Consider the following 19,637-nt stretch of genomic DNA (forward strand, 5'->3'; position numbering starts at 1 on the left):
GGAAGGTCATTGACCTGAAACCTCCTGCACTTTCCGATCTCCAGCAACTGAATTTTTTTTTGTTTTCGAACTTCACTGAACTGTTACACTACTGTTCAGCAGGTTGCAACTACCGGCACTTAAACCTTTGAGGTGTTGGCAAGGTGTTGAATGCACCATTGCCATATTTTTTTATCTTCTGAATGTGCACGACATACTACAGGTGTACTAAGTTAACTAGATTATGATGAATGAAGAGTATCCCCACCTGGCTTTCATCCAGAAACAATAGACTCTGCATAGTCCTATTCTACAGTGCAATATGCTTAAGGCATTTTTTATAGCATTTTTGTGCAGAAGGACCTTGCGTACACCTCTTCTAGATTAAGATAATTGTGCACAGATGTATACAGTAGATGTATAATTGGTTTTGCTGAACTGGCTGAAAGCAGTGCTGCAGTTCATTGTAAGGAGAGAAGGAATGGGCTCAGTTAATATATGAAACACATGTTCAGCAATAAAGATGGCAAATGCAAACAGTGAACCATTTATTACCTTCTTCATGTGACACATTACTCAACTAAAGGAAAAAGTAGTAGCTGAGAAACAAATGGTCCTGAATGATTTAAATAGGGTCAACTTTGGAAGGTTGAGACGATGATCTGCAAGATGAGCCCTAACCCCATTAGTCAGAGCAAACACATAGACACAGTGTAATTGAAGACTGTGAATAACATATGACAAAGCTTTTTTGGGTCTTCTCCAGATTTACTTGTCATGAATATGGTTTTGACATGCTGTCATTACTCATTTAAAAATGCAGGGATAATACTGGGTCTTGAGACTGCATTTTGAAGAATTTACTAATAGATATATTTTTGGGGTATAAATACATTGGCCTACAAAGTTGTAATTCCCAAATTCAACCTGCAAATATTCACTGACGTGCTTGACCACAGTAAATCAGTTTGTCAACAATGTTTGTGGCTCCTGAAGTAAATAAATTACAATGTCTGGAGAGAAATTGGAAATGATCGAAGTCCAGAAAGATCAGGTATTCTTCCCCATGCATTACAAACAGTTATCAGACAGGTCCAACAAGTTATAAATAATGAGCTTCTGGAGGAACTCAGCAGCTCAAGCCTCAACTATGGGTACAAATGATCACTCAGCATTATGGGTTGGGAAACTTCATTGAGACCAAAGCAAAAATAAAAAGGACCTTAATTACAGAACTATGACTATGTAAACTCTTCCATAAAATTTGCCGACGGCACCACTGTTTTTGACTGAATAACTTGAAGTGATGAGTCGGATTACAGAATGGAGATCCTGAATCTGGTTGGATGGTGTCAGTTGAATAATTTTGCTATCAAGATCAAGTCTAAGGTGCTTATTGTTGATTTTCAGAAGGAGAGGCCAAAGAACCACTAATTTTTCTGTGTTCATGAGATAGATAGAGAGAGTAAGACCTTCAGTTTGCTGGGAATCCATATTTCAGATGTTCTCTTCTGGAGCCAGCTCATTGATGCAATCATGATAAAAGCACAGTAACACCTCTATTTTCCAAGAAGTCTGAGAAAATTTGACATCTCATTGAAAACTCTATCAAATTTCCACAGGTGCTCTGCAGAAAATTTACTGAGTGGTTACATCTCACTCTAGTTTTGAGAATTTGATTGTCCAGGAATGCGGAAGGCTCCAGAAAGTAACAAACATAGCCAGGACCATCACAGCCTCCGACCTCCCATTCTATGTGAAGTAGTACCTCAAGAAGCCAACCAACATCATGAAGGATTCCCATCACCCTGGTCACAACCTCTTCTCACTACTGCCTTTGGGCAGGAGGTACAGAAGCCTGAAGATCAGAACCTCCAGGGTCAATAACATTTTATTTCTAACAGTTATCTGATTCTTGAACCTTCCCATGTAACACTAATAATGGAATCCTCTGATGTCACAGAAGTATTGTCTGGACTATTGCTATCACTTTTCTTTTGCACTAGGATAACTGTAATTATTTCTTATCTATCATTTTTTTTTGTATTTATTGTCTCTTTTTATTCAGTTTCTAGCAGGATACCCGGCATTGCCCGGGAAATAAAACACTCACTTGTTGACTACATGGTTGAAACAAAATACCCAAAAAACTTCATGGTAATTCTGCATAAATATATTTTTGTTCTGCTTCCTACTGCCTGCTCCTTGTTTGATTGAAGGCCTGAGGACTGAGCCAGGCTTGGTGTTGCTGTTCTGCTTCCCGCTGCCTGCCCCTTGCCTGTCTGGAGGCTTAAGTACTGAGACGGATGTATCGCTGCTGTTCTGTTTCCTGCTGCCTGCTTCTTGCATGTCTAAAAGCTTCAGCAATGAGGCGAGACTGATCTTCCTCTGCTGTCTCTTGCTTTCTCCTTTGTCTAACTCTACGGGCTTGTGAAGAGCTTCTGCCAATGTTGCTTTGCATTTATGGGCCCGTATTGAACTGAGTTTGGTTTCTGAATATACATTGATGCACAGCACTGTAACTAATTAAGGTGTCCTTGGTGCAAGTTAAGAAAAGATGAATTTCATATGACCCGAAAGATTAAATTCAATGTGGTCATGACATTCAGCATCAAATGTTACCACAATTATATTAAGCAATAATGCAAGTCAGTGCAAGTAAATACTTGTGTTATAAACAGTAATGCGAGTCAATACAACCTGGTCAGAAAACAATTTTGAATTTCATATGACCTTAAAGATTAAATTCTATTAGATCATGAGATTCAGCATCAAATGTTACCCCTACTGAACCTCCTTGGACATTTCTAGAGTGCTCCATATTGATTTGCATGGAGAACAGGCAAACAGACATACATGCACAAATATACATTAGATGTGTACTAATTTGGTAGTTTTTATCATTTGTTTTTACAAAGTACCTGTTCGGCTGCATGTAAGAATTTTGGTGCACGTAATTTAATTAAGAAAGATACAACAGGGTTACAGGTTCTTTTGGCCCATGAGACTGCACCGTCCAAATACACCCAGGTGATTAGTTAACCCTGAGTGTCTTTTGAACAAGGAAAGGAACCAGAGCTCCCAGAGGAAACCCCGCGGTCTTGCAGAAAACCTACCAAAATTGGATTACTGGCACTGTAATAACATTGTGCTAGCTGCCATGCTAATCATATCAACCTGAAATAGGTCCATTGAACAATGTATATGACAATTGGGTGTTGATGGAACTGGGCTGCAATGTGATGCCCTATGGCCAAGACCAGCACTGGTATCCTGTTTCACTGCTTTCTTCCAGCAGATAAATAGATACTGTCTTGGCTCATGGATTAAAAAAAAAAGTCAATATTTGTCTGCTGGAATGTAGTGGAATAGGATAGCAGTGCTGTCAGGAAAGAAGTAGAGGAAGAAAATCTGTGAAGATAAATAATGAATAGTATTTTCTTAGCTTATAATTCTTTATGAATTATGGATTATTTGCTTTTTTTTTAAATTGTTCAAGTGCAAATCAGTGTGCTGTTGTCTCTCCATTCCATTTTCAGAGAAAAAGCAATTTATTGAATTTCACTTTGGATTAGAGATTTGAGCAAGTATTTCTACAAGTAACCATTTCCTAACAAATGGTTTAATTATACCATGAATTCAAGCAAATTAATTAAAATCTAAATGCAGCATAAGCAACAAAACCTGAGATAGTTTAATGCTGGAAGTTGCTGACAAAGCACATTTTGTTCTGGGTTTTTTTTAAAAACACACAATGCTGGAGAAGTTCAGCAGGTCAAACAGGTCAATTTTGTTCTGTTTTGGTTGATTTGTTTTCTGTTATTGTGTTTTCCTTTCATGATATGGTAGTTAACTGTTTTTCGATGCTGAATACTTGTTGACAAAATGTCCTTATGCTTTAATATCTTAACAAATCAATTTGCATTTCATGCTAATACATAATAGGTTTAAGCAAAGATATTTTAACTTGAGTCACTGAAGAATCTACAAGCCTGGGGCAGTCGTTACAATTCTTTTTCCAAAATCTCATTTTGATTACAAAAAAATGTTTTAAGGGGATAAACGGGAATGTAAATATAAACTTTAAAAAGGTGTGTAGTTTAATGTAGAAATTTCAGTGATTTGACGCCTGTGATAGAATGTTGAATGAAATCAAGTGGAACTTTCATGTTGGAAGGTCTAGAATGTTAATAGCCTGGAGTACCAGCTGATTAGCACAGTATGTATAAATTTTCCTGTTATTCTTTTGCAACTGTGGTGGTGTATGAAGGTCTAAGCAGGGTCAGAGGGAGGAGGAAAGTGCAGTTAGAACAAAAAAATGCCACAGCACTCTTTTAATGAATCAAAATGTGGTTATTACTAGTACATTTACTCATGTAATAAATTAACATTCCAAGTGACACTTGGAATGTTAAGAGGTGTTAATGACTGAGGTGAAAAGACATGTGTTGATTGAATTGTATTTTTCTGCCAGTGGGTTTTCGCAACATTTAAGGACACTCCAGTTTAGAAACAAAACATTTGGTATTTTTAGGTCAACTACTGATGAGCAAAATTGTCATTCATTTATACAAGGCTGGTGTAATTTTTCAGTGAGTTCTAAAATCAAATATTTTATGTAGAATTGGAAATATTTTTCTCACAGTTCTCAAGAGAGGTTCTTGCTAAAGGTTAGTGAAGATGTGTTTCTTTCTTTAGGATGTATAAATACAAACCAATTATTTCCTTTTTTTTTCAGTACTATTTGTATTCAAGGATCCTTTTTATTGTCCGGAAGATGGCCAGTTTCACACTCTTTGTTTATTTCTTCAGCTTTTATGTTGAAAGAGGGAATGGCATTTATGTGAAGTGGAGAATGTTAAGCTGAAGCTTACTAATAGAGGAGCAGTAGTGGTGCTATAGATCGACTACAGCTCCCAGAACTCTAGCACACCAGCACAGGACATCATAACGTCATGACGAGGCGACGTCCCATGCCAGTTTGATAGACTTCTGGGAGTTGTAGTCTGTCTATTAGCGCTGTTAGTGTTTTAAAAGAATATGCGCGTGGCTCGAGTAGAGGAGTTCTGATTTACCTGCAACTGTGTGTGTTGTTATTTTGTGTTCATCAGCCACCGCTATATTTTCAGTGGCTACAGAGCAATCATAACCTTGTCAGATGTACATATTATCCAGCAGATTGCCAAGCAATATTTTTTTCTTTCCCTTTCACATTTGGGCTTTGGTGCCACAGGGCACTAGGACCAGCATGGTGCCAGTCATGTTGCTGCACTGGATATTGGTTAGCTCAATGCAGAATATTGAATTGGGAACATTCCAAGCTGTATTACTTAGGGTGGAAATTGAGCTATTGACAGAATTAAGTTTGTTTTTCTTAATGGCAAAATCTGCTCAGAATAAAGCATGTACAGTAAGTTTAACTTTGATTTTCTTTACATAAAGAACTAACCGTGATGAGCTCATTGACTTCATCCACTTTGCAGCCAACTTCCACCCCAACCTCAATTCATTTGGTCCATCTCTAGCAACACTCTCCCTTTCCTCAATTTCTCTGTCTCCATCTCAGGAGACAAGCTCTTGACAGACATCTTCTCTAAACCCACCAACTACCTCGACTACCCCTCTTCCCACCCCATCCCCTGTAAGGATTCCATTCCATTCTCTCTATTCCTCTGACTCCATTGCATCTGCACCCAGGATGAGGACATCCATGCCAGATCATCAGAGATGTCATCCTTCTCAAAACAACATGAATTTCCCTCTACCACCATCAGCTCAGCATTTACCTGCATATCCTCCATTACCCACACATCTGCCCTGGCCACCTCTGCCCTTGCGCAACAAGAACAGGATTCCTTCCACTTGTTCCACCAGCTTCTGCATCCAACACATCCTCTTCTGCCATTTCCACCACCTACTACATGATACCTCCTCCCCTTCAATTTTCTGCAGAGTCTGCTTCCTCCGTGACTCCCTTGTCCACTTCTCCCTCCCCTCCAATCGTCCCCTTGGGACCTACCCCTGTGACCACAGGAGATGCTCCACTTGTGCTTACACCTCCTCCATCAGCACCATTCAGGGCCCCAAACAGTCCTTCCGTGAACCATTTCACTTGTGAATCTGCCAGTGTCATCTACTCCATCCGGTGTTCTTGCTGTGGGACGCAGACTGGGAGATTGCTTTGTTGAGCACCTCAGCTCTGTCTGCCACAATAGTGTAGATCTCCCAATGGCCACCCATTTCAAATCTCCATCCTATTCCCTTGCTGACATGTCTGTCCATGCTCTCATACACTGCCATACTGAGATCACCCATAAATTGGAGGAGCAACACCTCATCTTCCAGCTGAGCACCCTCCAACCGGTTGGCATTAACATTGATTTCTCTGGCTTTCATTAGTCCCACCCACTGCTTCCCCTGTCCTCTCTCCATTCCCTGACTCCTTTCACACAAACATTATAATTTCTCACCTAGTCCCTTATCATATCCAGTTAACACCTTTTGTTGGTCTGGATTCCTCCCCCATTGTTTGAATTCGGAGACTTTTTGATGTATCCTGCTTCTGCTCTTTCTGATTTTTCTTTGAAGAAGGAACAGGCCTGAAATGTCAGCCATATAATTTTGTCTCCAGCTGAGTTCCTCCAGCATTTCAGTGTTTTTACTACAATCACAGTGTCTGCAGCCTATCGTGTTTCACTACAATATACTATTGAGAATTTTGAAGATTTTGCACTGGAACAAATTTTAGATAGTGTCACCAGTTATAAATATGTCATGTTTATCTTAGAGATAGTGCTGTGTAATCATAATCATATGTAATGACAACTGAAATATTACATTTTTTCATATAAAATAATCAGTCTTGTTTTCTTGCTGATAAATATACACAATATTTATTATTATGATGGATTGACTTTTTTAGGAAATAAATTTGTGGCACCAAAAACAGATCTTTTTCTCATCTACAATAAGCAAATTTGGATTTAGCCATTTATCATTTATTATGGGCCACATATACAAAAGAATGTCCAAAAATATGATTTGGGGAAATATCTGGCATTCTCACTTGCATTAATCCTAATGTATTGGTACTTTCTACTTTACATGCTTGTGTTTCCTGAAAAACTGTATCTTGAAAATTGGCTGATGATGGGTCCAGGACTTGTTACTGGGTTATCTGGAATTTGTTCCAGTTTGTTCAGAAGGTGAGAGTCCCTTCCACTTCTCTTTAAACTTCCTCAATTGGAATGATTAGAAACTCCTTGACAAGCAAATTAAAACCACTATCAGTTGTGGGTTATTTTGTATAATTCATAATGCAATGTAAAATTAATTTAGAAAGATACAATTGGTTGACTGTAGGGTTGAGTCAGTTACTGGTCCATAATCAAGAACACATAGGCCAGCCTCAACAATTATGCCCCTGCCGTCGGGGATTTCATGGATGCCCAGAGGCAATACAGGCCTAGTTAGAGTCACCACAAATTTTATAGACACTCACCGATTGTGACATACATTGCATCCTATGTAAATTGAGAAGAATTGCAGGCAATAACAGGTCTCTCCCTGACAAACTCAATGTATTCTGTACTCACTTTAAACAAAAGGTCTCAGCCACGAAGTCCTGCTGTAAATCAGTACCTGCACCCAAGATCTCAGCCACAGACATCAGATCAGCTTTCCTAAGAATGTCCTAAGAATCTGCAGAAACCAGATTTATTTAACCCTCTACAAGCTGCAGTTCTCACCTTTAAGCTTAACATCCACTATTATCCTGATGACAAAGAAAAGCAAGACAATAATGCCTCAATAATTATCACCCAGAAATTCTGACATATATCATTAAAAAGTTGTTCAAAAAGTTGGTCAGGGGGCATATTAGAGGGTGCCTAGATGGAAAATGAGGTGTTGTTCCTCCATTTTGTGGGTGGTCTCAGTCTGGTTGTGCATGAGACCATGGACAGATTTGTCAGCAAGGGAATGGAATGTGAATTGAAATTGGTGGCCTCTGGGAGATCCACACTATTGCAGCAGACAGACAGACCCCAGGTGCTCAACGAAGCAATCTCTCAGTCTACTCCTAATCTCTATGATGTAGAGGAGACCACAACTGGAGCACCAGATGCAGTAGATGACCCCTGCAGATTCACAAGTGAAGTGTTGTAATATATGCAAATTAAAATAATTTATATGGTACAAGTACAATTTATGCATCAAAGCATGTTTTAAAATCAAAATAATTAAGATGTCATATGATATTTGGTGTTGTCTCCCTGATTTTGTAAAAGCAAATGTTCAGATTTACTTTGGGGTAAAACCAATGCAGCAGTTTCTACTTGAGAAATACTTAACTGGACCTGAAATGATCAAATTGAAATGAACAGGAATTAATCCTCACCTAACAACTGTAAAGTGTTGTATAGGAAGTGTGGTTAAAATGTGGTTACTGACCTTCAGTCAAGAACTCTTTGCTGTTAATGTAGCATGTGTTGAACCTACCTCAGTCAAACAAAGTGACTAGGTTAACAAGACCTGTAAAACAGTACAGTGGTTTTACAGTCTTTAGGAGATCAGGCGTGAAAGTTTGTGACCCTGAACTTTTAAATGGAATGCTCCCAGCATAAATAACTTTGTGGCAGTTTTTCTGAGACCACTGTGAATAATGTAGAGAACTGTTAACATTTGCAGCCTTTTTAATTAACTACTACAATTTACTGCGTGAATTATTGTATTTGTTGGGTGATGATCTAGTATCTGGAAGAAATTTGTACATAATTGAGAAAGGCCACCTTTCTGCTTTAATCGAAAAACATTCACTAACTCTCGTGGGATGAGTGCCATTTTAGTTTTCATGAATGAAAGTGTGCATGGCATTTCTATATTTTAATTAGTTGATAATGTTCTTGTCTTAATGAATTGATATTAAACAAAAATAGGTGAATAGGTATGGAATTTGAAATCCTCAGAATTTAAAGTTGATCACAATGGTTTTGCACTTAACTTTTTATACCTCCCCAAGTCTACTTCAAAATTAGAAATCATTAATTTCAAAAACTGCCTTTTACATTTCACTTGTAATGCTATTGCTGTGCCTGTGTGTAATTGTTCACTCTGTACAAAATGCTGTCGCATAAATCAATGCTGATATCTGCTGAACTCTAAAATTGCTATTTTGGCAGTGGCATTCATACTTGTAACTGTAGATCTAATTTTTATCAACTATTTGTAAATGTTTAAATGGCCTTCAATCGTGGAGCTAGAAATTTTCAGTAGCTCCATAACCCACTTAAATGATCCTAATCAGATTTATGCCCAAATGCTGCTTGCATGATGGAGCAGAGTTAAAACAGATCTGATAGCCATTGAAGTAAATCAACAAATCATGAAGTAAATGGCCATGTGAATAACATTTTTTATAACTTTGTGTGTCTTTTGAAAATACTGTATATTGCAAGCAATTTATACAGCCATTTCTACTGTAAATCTGCAGTGCAGGATACAAATATACAGTAAAATATTTCTGTTTTCTCTTCAAACACTTTAGTCAAAGATCAAAATCTGAATTGATTTTGTTTTTCAAGTTCACTTCCAAGGAGCAAAATTGTCACCCAAAAGTACTTAAAATTAAATTGTCTCAAAAGACATAATTGACATTAATGAACCATCTGAGTGTTTTTTAAGCTTTTAATTAATGGAAGGGAAAGAAAACTGGCCCATCCTCAACAAAACCCAGAATATTTTCCAGTCAATAATTTCTATTTGGAAGCTATTTTATGTGCAGAGAGAGCCTGCAATGAGGCCAAATGATTAGATAATATATTTTGGTGGCATTGGTAAGATGTTGAGCATTTCCCAAGACCTTGGGAGAACATGTTTTCCCATGGCTTTGAATAACTCTATAATCTCTTATACATCCATAGAAAATAATTATCATTGTAAATTTGAGATAATATCCATTGATGGAAATATATTTAGAATCCAAATTGTAACTCATTTTATTAATTTTTCACTTGACTACCTTTCAAACTACAGTAACAAAACTTTCCAAACTTTCATTGTTTTACACTGTTATTTAGAAGTTGGTTTGCATGAATCCATATTGTTGAGGCAAATTCCTGCAAATAATAAAAATTTGTTTCAAAGGTCTTGGGTCTTCCATATGGTGTGTAAAAGACTGGGAACATGCAAGTCACTGCACGAGTTTGAATGCCACTTTTAAAAGTAGTATTTGGATAACCTCAACCACTTTCAATTTGCTTGTGAAGCCTGATGCTGCACAAGTTTAAAAGGATCAGGCTAATTGCAAGATGGAATAATACAAAAGCTACAAATGTTGGAATCTTGAGCAATTGGTGAGAAGATGGGGACTCAGTGGGTCCGGTCGCATACATTGTGCCAACTTTAAAAATAATTTATTTGCTGTTTGTCCTTTTAGAATTTCCCTCCATAATCTTCTTCCTACATCTGCACTGTTCCATCCATCAATATCCCAACCCTACACAACCCCCCCAAAAGCTTGCAACCTTCATCAAACCTGGTTACTACCCTTACATCTCACCTATCCCCAACATGATAACTTCCCCTGACAATTCACAGTGACTCCCAAATGCAGTTCCCCAACCCCTTTCCTCCCCACCAATCTTGGCAGCTGACCCAGCCATCATGCAGGTTGAATATGTGAATGCTGGATTCACAAACAAAACCTTTCACTACTCTGCCATCCTGCAACTGCTTTATAGGCTTTTCCCTAAGATGACAGGCATGTCCATTTGGGTATTTGATAAGCAAGAGAGTAAACAATTATCATGAATAGTTAGAATATGCAGCTGAGGTTACAAACAGTTGAGCCATGATCAGGTTAAATGGCAGAGTAGCTCTCGACCAAGTAGCCGACTCCTGGTACAGTATGTTAATATGTTTTAGTTTCTTCTCCTTCTTTCACTGAGGGGTATGGCCTTGTATGTAGCCTATTTCTTTTCAGAAGCAAGACGGCTTGCTGTCTGTATTTGAATTATTGGCACCTAACCTTCAATAATAGAGGAAAAGTGCCATTGCAAAATGTACAAAGGAAAACTCCAGCAGTTGCAAATCTAAGTGATTGAGGTTAAACTGACATTGTGTATTTGGTGAGCCAGTATTTTCACAAATTTTACGAATGTAACTGGTAGCTTGTGTATTACTCTCTTATGCCTTGCCGTTTCTTTAAAAGCTCGTGTATTAATTAGTGATTCTCAGACTGAGGCACAGGATAAATTCTGAAGGCTGAATCTTTATTAGTTTTTTGGAGATTCTTGTACATACCATACAGTTAAATGGATGGAAACCAAGAACATAATATGATCCCACAGATTGCACTAATTCATATGAACCTAATTCAAGTTTAATAAAATATCAAAAAGTTATATAAATGTCATTAATCTGTTATTTCTGGCTTTCCACCCATTGTTTCTCAGGAAAAGAAATTTATTCCAGTATTGGACTCCATTAAGATTTGTTAACTTTGTGCTTCGTTTTAGAAAAAAAACTTTTAATTTCACCCTCTGTAAAATTCAGGGGTTGTCTTTATCCTGTTACCAATGGGAGATATTATGATTTTGAGTGGTCAAGGTCAGGTTTGAGGGAGCAGGAGTGTAGCAGTAGTGAGGTTCATGGAAAGTATGAGACTGGAACATCCACAAACAGGGAGTGTCCGTTGAACTGACAGTTGTGAGAAAGGTGATACGTGAGCACAAAAAGAAAATCTACAGGGAAAGTCATAGATATCAGAGCCAAAATTTTCAACTGAAGCAATAAACTGCATATCCTGGAAGTTCACAATGAAAACATGCTGTCTTCATTATTTTGTCCATGTTGTCATTCTCTAACTGCTTCCTTTAATTATTGAGCAAATAGCTCACATCTTATCGGTGGTTTTACCCAATCTGAGGCAATCGCTGCTGTCCATTCCCTCCCTGTTTTAACAAGCTTATATTTGCTTCTTCTCAGATCTGACAAGAGATCTTTAACCTGAAACATTAATGATTTCTCTTGTGACCTGACCTGCTGAGTATCTCCAGCATTTTCTGTTCTTATTTTGTTTTCTTGCTTCTCTAATGAAAGGCCCTTGACCGAAAATGTCACTGCTGCTTCTTTCCCTACCAATGTTGCCTGACCTGCCAAGTGCTTCCAATGTTCACATTGGGTTCCAAAATTCTCATTGGCTGGTAACTCCATCATGTACTCCAAAATATTTCTGAATGTTTTTGAGAATGCAGAAGTTATCAGATGGTTTTCCTTCACCAAGATCATTACAGATCATTTTTATTCATGTCTCCAGAGAAACTCTAAAGGATTTCCTGTTTATGCTAACATTATTTGAGGGTTTTCTCCAGTGTATCTGGAAACACGTTGAAAATATTGTACATCTTAACAATTTTACTTTGCTTTTTCTGAGCAGAATTTAGCCAATTTTTAACAATTTTTTGTCATAGGTAAGGATAGAAACAGAGTCATGATAATTTTATACATTCACAAACATAGAAGATAAGTGAATGCATAACAGAACCTGGATTCCCAGGGTGCCATGGCTTTAATACTTTGACACCATGCCAAAGCCTGAAAAAACTATAAATAGACAAGAATCAGTATTGTTATAAGATCAAGTAGATGATCTTGGAAGCTATAGTTCAGATTTCAGATTTATTGACATCACATACAACCCTGAGATTCTTCTTCCTACAGGTAACACAATATTAGTAGTGCAAAGAAAACTGAGCTCAATCTACACGTGTAAACTAATTGTACAATACAGAGAGAATAAAAGTGCAAAAGTAAGAGTCCTTAAATGAGTCCCTGATTGAGTTTGTTGAGGAATCTGAAGGTGGAGGGGTAGCAGCTGTTCCTGAACCTGGTGGTGCGAGTCTTGTGGCACCTATATCATTTTCCTGATGGTAGAAGTGAGAACAGAGTATTTGCTAGATGATGTGGATTTTTTTGAAATATTTTATTTATAATTTTAAATCATAGATGCTGTGGATTCTTGATCATTGCTGCTGCTCTCCAATGGCAGCGTTCCTTGTAGTTGCATGATCTATTTCTTTGGTGTTGTGATTACCTCTACAAGACTTCTAATATTTGCTTTTGGATTCAAATAAAAGAATCTCCAACATAATACAGCAATTTATTTTGGCATAGATGGTGTGACAATATAATGCTTGTGGCCTTTTAATTGTGGACATATAGTAAAACGGCGATTAGAATAAATTTGATCTGTTTCATTATTATGGTGAAAGGGCTGAAGAAAATGACAAGAGCAGCTTCAAATCCTGACAGAGGATAAACTATGTTTCCCATCTTATTTGATCAGCAGCACCAAATAGCTTGAATATGGCCGAGATAGTCTGATCTCGGAACCTAAGTAGGCTCAGGACTGGTCAGTTCTTGGAGGGGAGACCATGTGGAACCCCAGGTGCTGTCGGTTTCCGTGAAAGGGACTGGACGAAAGTGGTGACTCTCTGTCTGCCTTACGGTAGACAAAAGTTAAAGAATTTTGTGTATGTTACATTCCAAATGCAATATTACTTGACAATAATGGAACCTTTTCCTACTTTTGTTCGATATAACAATTATATGTTTAATTTTTGGACTCATTGTAAGACATTTTGAAGTGAATGTTCAGTATAAATGTATTCTTTGGCAATAAAGGTGGTAGGTAGAAAGTTTATGTGAAATGTTAGAAACCAAAATTGACATCTAATCTATATTTTAAAGATAGACTTGCTTAAAATTCTGCAGTAAATTATATCCAGAATTTTGTTCCTGGGGATCAAGTTCAGCCTTTTGCCCTGCGACATAGGTATGCTTAGTAGCCAACACATTGCTTCTAAGTGCACACATGCTTAAAAACCACCTTAGAATGTGAGTCTCAAGAAAGCACAGAGTGTCCTCAGTCTGAAGCTTGTATCATTGTGTTTATTTCTTGTGAACAATCTTGTCAACAGACAAATATTGATGATTTGCTTCATAAATCTGTCATTTGATAAGGTACACAACATTATATATAAATCTTAAAAAGAACAAAAATTGATGACTTTAAAAAGTTATAATTTTTTCACAAACTTTCACATCAGACTAGCTCAGAAATGTCTCTACCTAACAGATAAGGCCATTATTTTTCTTTTCCAGTACTGAAGGGCCTATTGTTTTTAACCCCCTACCAGTTTTGCTATAGTATTATGCTCAGATTTGTTCTTACATCATACACATTTTACAATCTTCCTCAAACTACAAGTACCATTTTACTAATCTGATAAAAATTAAGTCATTAAAATATACTGCTCTTAACATTAGTAAGATCACAGTTAGTGTAATAAGCAATTTTGAGCTTCATTTTATTCAAAGCTTCCAGGCAAAATACGGTGCCACTAAAAGAAATGGACAGATTTATTTCTCAACCCACAATACACAAAAGAGACAAGAAACAAGAAACTGATCCCCAGGAACAAAATTCTGGATATAATGTACTGCAGAATTTTAAGTATGTGACTTGATTGACACTATTTTCAGTTGAACAGGGAAAGTTTTGTAATAATGTGAAAGAGATATTTAATGCACTGAAGAAGTGGGAGAGTGCATAGAAGCAAACAATTTCTCATTAATTTGTGGTTTAGAATGAAGAGGATGCAGATACAAAATAAAATGTACTGCAAGTGATTAAGAACAGAGCAAAAAAAAGCCAGACAGGATTGAATTGGTTATGAAAAACATTACTTGGATGAAAAAGCATGTTTATATAGAGTTTTTCATCACCTCAGGATTTCCAGAAGTGATTCAGAGCCAGTGAAATTCACTGGAAGAATCGGCATTGTTATCAATGAGAAGTGCAGCAGTGAAATTGCACACCGCAATGTATAATGGAGACCAGCTTGTCTCTTTTGTGTATTGTGGGTTGAGAAATAAATCTGTCCATTTCTTTTAGTGGCACCGTATTCTCGTCATTCAGCAGTAAAAGCAGAAAGGATGTTCACTGAATATTCATCCAAAACACAACACCTATAATGCAACACTCCCTCTGCATTGCTGTGAAGTGATCGCTTGAGGTTATGCTCTGGAATTGCATTTGAAATGAAGCCTTTTGAATTCAGAGATGAGAACATTGCCATTAGATCAAGAATGACAATTAATTATTGAAAAAGAATTAATGACAGTTTATTAGAATAGGTTAGGAAGGCAATTGGAGGATTGCATGAAAAGATTTTAAAATAATTGGCATTCTGCTCCAATGAAGGATGAACACTAATTATGCAACAGGTGGCCTGAATATCTTGTTTCCTTGATGCAAAACGTTAACTGACCATTTCGACTCATGCCTGCCATCTGACTTGTTGAATTCTTCCATCAATTCTTTTTCTGCTCAAGATTCTACCATCTGCAGCTTTTGTGTTTCTTTACTGGACGAGTTGGTAATGATGCAGTGAGAGAGGGCACCCAGGAATAAGAGGGCATCCAGGAATAAGAGGGCACCCAGGAATAAGAGAGCAGGCCATGCAACTGTCTACATCCTCAATTCAGCTGTTAAAAGGTTCTAACCTTAACAGTGAGAGAGGGCACCCAGGAATAAGAGAGCAGGCCATGCAACTGTCTACATCCTCAGCTCAGCTGTTAAAAGGTTCTAACCTGAACAGCACAAAGAGTAACAGGGAAATACATGGGTGATTCTGAGGGACAGGAAGACTTAATTAAGTGTTCTGAGAGGAAGCCCAATAAGTAGAATACCTTTTATTTCAAAGAACTATTTTAAAAATTTACAATTATTATGCTCAATATTTATTCCAGTTATTTAGGATTTCTGAGTAACCGATTAGCAGTGATTAATAATACCTGTGACACAGAGTAGATAACTTAAATATTCAGACATTTATTCATTGCCCACTGGGCAAACACAGAAAATCATTGCTACAAGGTATTTAATTTGTGAATGGCCTGTAAGATGCATCTTCATGGGACTCAGTGGGAAAAAAATATTTCTTTGACATTAAAAACTACAAATTATGTTAATGTTTCTGCAACATCTTCTGTAGATGCTGCATGACCTGCTGAGTTTCTCCAGAACTTTTGTGTATTGTAGCTTTCACCATTAGCTTGGTAATTTTACAGTAAACCTTTGGGCCACTATGATAAATTGAAATTTAGGTTTACACATTGGTAAACAATATTAGCCAAGTAAATTAGAAAAGAAACAAATGAATCTAAAATCACAATCAATGTAAATAGAATTGAAATTTCTATTGCAATAAAGATGTAATCAACAAACCACAAGCAATGCATGAGTTCTTGTAAAGGCAAAATATATGCACAAAAACATTTGATGCTCAGAAAGGCAGTCAGCCAATCTGTGTTTCATCTCAGTATAGGTAATAGAAAGGAAGCCTACTGCATTCAGTATACTTTGAGTGGCCTCCCATATATCATTCTTGTACTGTGATCAACAGAACTGCATGCAGTACTCAAAGTGTGGACCAAGTAGTGTTTCATAAAGTTGCAACATAACCTCTCAACTTTCATATTCTATGCCATGACCATTGAAGACAAGCATGCCATATGTATTATTTGCCACCCTATCTACCTCTGTGGCCACCTTTGGCAAACCATTGCTGTGAACCCCTAGGTCTGTCTGTTCAATATTCCTTAAAGTCCTACCACTTATTGTTTATGTGCTATTTACCTTCCTGAAATGCATCACCTGGCATGTGTCAGGATTAAATGCTGTCTGCTAATGCTTTGCCTAACTTTCCAGCTGATCTATACCTGTGGTAGTCAATCTTCCCTGCTATATACAACATCATGAGTTTGTGTTGTTGACAAAATTATTAATATGCCTCCTACCTTCACAGCTTCACAACACTAATCTATGTTAGAAAATGACACTTCCCAGCACCAACTTCTGGTATACCACTGGTCACCTGCATCCAAACTGAAAAGCATCCTTCCACCACTACCTTCTTCGTCCTATAACAAAGCCAATCTTTGATCCATTTGGCCAGTTTTACTTGGATCCCATGTGCCTTAACCTGGATCAGCCTAACATGTGGGACTTTGCCAAATATGTTACATAAAGACAACATCTACTGATGATCCTGCTTCCATCGATCATTTTCAAACTTGCAGATTGAAATAACATTAAAAAGGCAAGAGCAATTTTGAGTGCACATGGTTTGTTTGTTTCCATCCTCAAATTAAAACTTGACCATTAGTTGGCAAATATATTAGACATGATTTGATTAAATTGAAATACACTTTTGATATTAAATTTCATTGCAGCTGAGAAATTTCAGAAAAAGTCCACAGGAGGAGAATAGAAGTATAGCTGCAACTGCAAGTTCCTTTGTAATGCCTCCAGTTCCTGGCATTGATTTCAGCTAGAATTATTTGGTTATAGCTTTCTTTTATAGAACATAGAACAGTACAGCATAGGAACAGGCCCTTAAGCCCATGTGTCTGTGCCAAATGTGATGTCCAAATTAAATTAAAGCTTTGCTGTTTGCACTTGATATATATCCCTCCATCTCTTCATATTCACGTGTCTACCTGAAAGCCTCATGAATGCTACTATTATATCTGCTTCCACCACTACCTCTCACTGATCATTCTAGGCATCTACTGCTCTCTGTGTAAAATATTTACCCCACACAATCCCTTGTAATTTTTCCCCTCACCTTAAATGATATTAGTTTGTTAATTCTTTAAATCATGGCCAATCCAGCATAATGTAAATTGCCTTTAATTCAGTACAATGTTTTGACAGTTGGTTTAGCCAGAGGAGGCAGAGAGTAGTTGTTGGATTGGTATCATTCTGTCTGGAGGTCTGTGACCAATCATGCTTTGCAAGTGTTAGTGCTTGAATCTCTGTTGTGAAATTGGAATTCACCAAATTAAGGGAATAGTTGCCTTGATTGGGAAATCAATTGAGCAACAGGGTACAAAAAATATGGGCCCAAATATTTGGGTTTGACCAGTATTGTTTCACAATGATCTGCACTGGAACTACATTTATTCTACATAATAATAATAAAATCTTGAAAAGCCAAAAATGCAGCATTGTAAATTGTGTAAGTGAGAAACATAATATTAAGAGATATTCAAATTATAGTAAACAGACAAAGCTGTAGCAATGAATCTCATTGCAGACAAATGCAAGACCTTTCACTTTAGACCAAAAATAAGGAAAGAACACACTAGAAACAGGGCAAATTCAAACATATGGATATGCATATGGATTATAAAAATGCTGTACAGAAACAGTTAAAATAATCAAAAAGGCATACCTAGCTAAAAATCACACTGTTCTGAATTTATAGTTAGTCCTCACCTCAAGCCTGATATATTGGTCTTTGAAAGAGTTCAAAATTGCATTATCAGTATAAAACATGGGTTTAAGTGTTGAAGTATTGGAAGGGATTGCACATACTTGGGTTTTGTTTTGTTTTCAGGAATTGAGAAGATTAAGGGTTATTGGATTGAAATATTTTGGTGGTTGGAGAAATAGCAAAGGACAAATTATTTGACTGAGCTGTCTTACGACAGGTTATACAATCTAAAATTTAAGATCATGTCTTTCAAGAATAAAGTTTTACATCTAGAGAATACAGGATTTTAGTGCTTTATTCTTGATTGATCTTTTGTTAATTTTAAATCAGATTGATGGATTTTTCTTAACCAAACATATTCAGGGATATGGGGACAAGCAATTAAGTTTGGTCATACCAACTGAATATTGAAAGAAGCTCAAGAGATTCAATTATCTAAATTTGCTCAAATACTTCTATTCCTAATGAGAGCAGAACATGATTGCTTTGTTAGCAAATTGGAGGCAGTGTTGGCTCATGATTGATTTGATTCTGAACAGACAGACATTGTGAAGAATGGGGTGATAATAAGGAAAGAAAGATGGAGATCTTCATGTCATGATGGAAGTTGATCTGATGCATGTGGACGTCAGAATAAAGTTATCTATTTCTATTAAAACATTTGTGCTTATGTACAGGCCTTGTTGCTGGACTAATGTTCTCCACTACGAATTTAGTAAATGAATTTCTTGAATTTAAATAAGATGCTTAGTTTTGATTTGGCCGCATAACACTAACAATGTCTTTTTTGAAATCACAACAAAATTAATTGGAGCTCATTATTGTGATGCCAGTCTACCTTTCTGCTAAAAGGTTTAAGACCATGAAACCTGGAGCACGGAGGAGAATCCTGATTAGGTGTCCAACTAGCAAATGAGGGAACCATGCTTATGGTTGCAAAAAAAAACTACTGACTCATATAGTTAAATGAAGTTTTTATTTAATGTGTATATCAGTACATTTGGTAGTTGGAAGGAGGTGAAATGGTTGTTGATAATTATGAATTTGACTGAAAAGGTTTGCCTTAAATCTCTGTAAATCTTGCAGTCGTTTTGAGCACAAAATAGAAGTACATTTCATTAGAAAAAGGTATTGTCCCAATAATAGCCTCTTAAAACATCAATTATATAATAATGCATGGAAGTTGAATACACAGATTCATCAGCAATAAATCTAACTAATCAGTATTAAGAACTTTTAACTGAAATAATTTAGTTTATATAAACAGAAGAATGGCAATTGGTGATAGATGTAATTGGATCGTCTCTGATGTAT

General features: G+C 36.9%; 1 protein-coding gene and 1 long non-coding RNA gene across 26 annotated transcripts in view; one reads left to right on the forward strand and one right to left on the reverse strand.

Annotated features, from left to right (window-relative positions):
• Positions 1–19,637, forward strand: part of ldah (lipid droplet associated hydrolase) — a 281,972-nt gene that overhangs the window by 145,280 nt on the left and 117,055 nt on the right. For 20 of the 23 annotated variants that reach the window (XM_069886448.1, XM_069886439.1, XM_069886442.1 and 17 more), the window contains 2 exons: positions 2,048–2,136; positions 7,139–7,184. The exons of the other annotated variants lie outside the window; for them this stretch is intronic. In XM_069886448.1, coding sequence (XP_069742549.1) covers positions 2,048–2,136; positions 7,139–7,184 — 135 coding nt within the window. The remainder of the gene's footprint in view (positions 1–2,047; positions 2,137–7,138; positions 7,185–19,637) is intronic. 23 annotated transcript variants of the gene reach the window in all.
• Positions 1–19,637, reverse strand: part of LOC138736632 (uncharacterized) — a 48,215-nt gene that overhangs the window by 28,069 nt on the left and 509 nt on the right. The window lies entirely within an intron of this gene.

Source organism: Narcine bancroftii, chromosome 6 (assembly GCF_036971445.1).
Source record: "Narcine bancroftii isolate sNarBan1 chromosome 6, sNarBan1.hap1, whole genome shotgun sequence".
NCBI lineage: Eukaryota > Metazoa > Chordata > Chondrichthyes > Torpediniformes > Narcinidae > Narcine > Narcine bancroftii.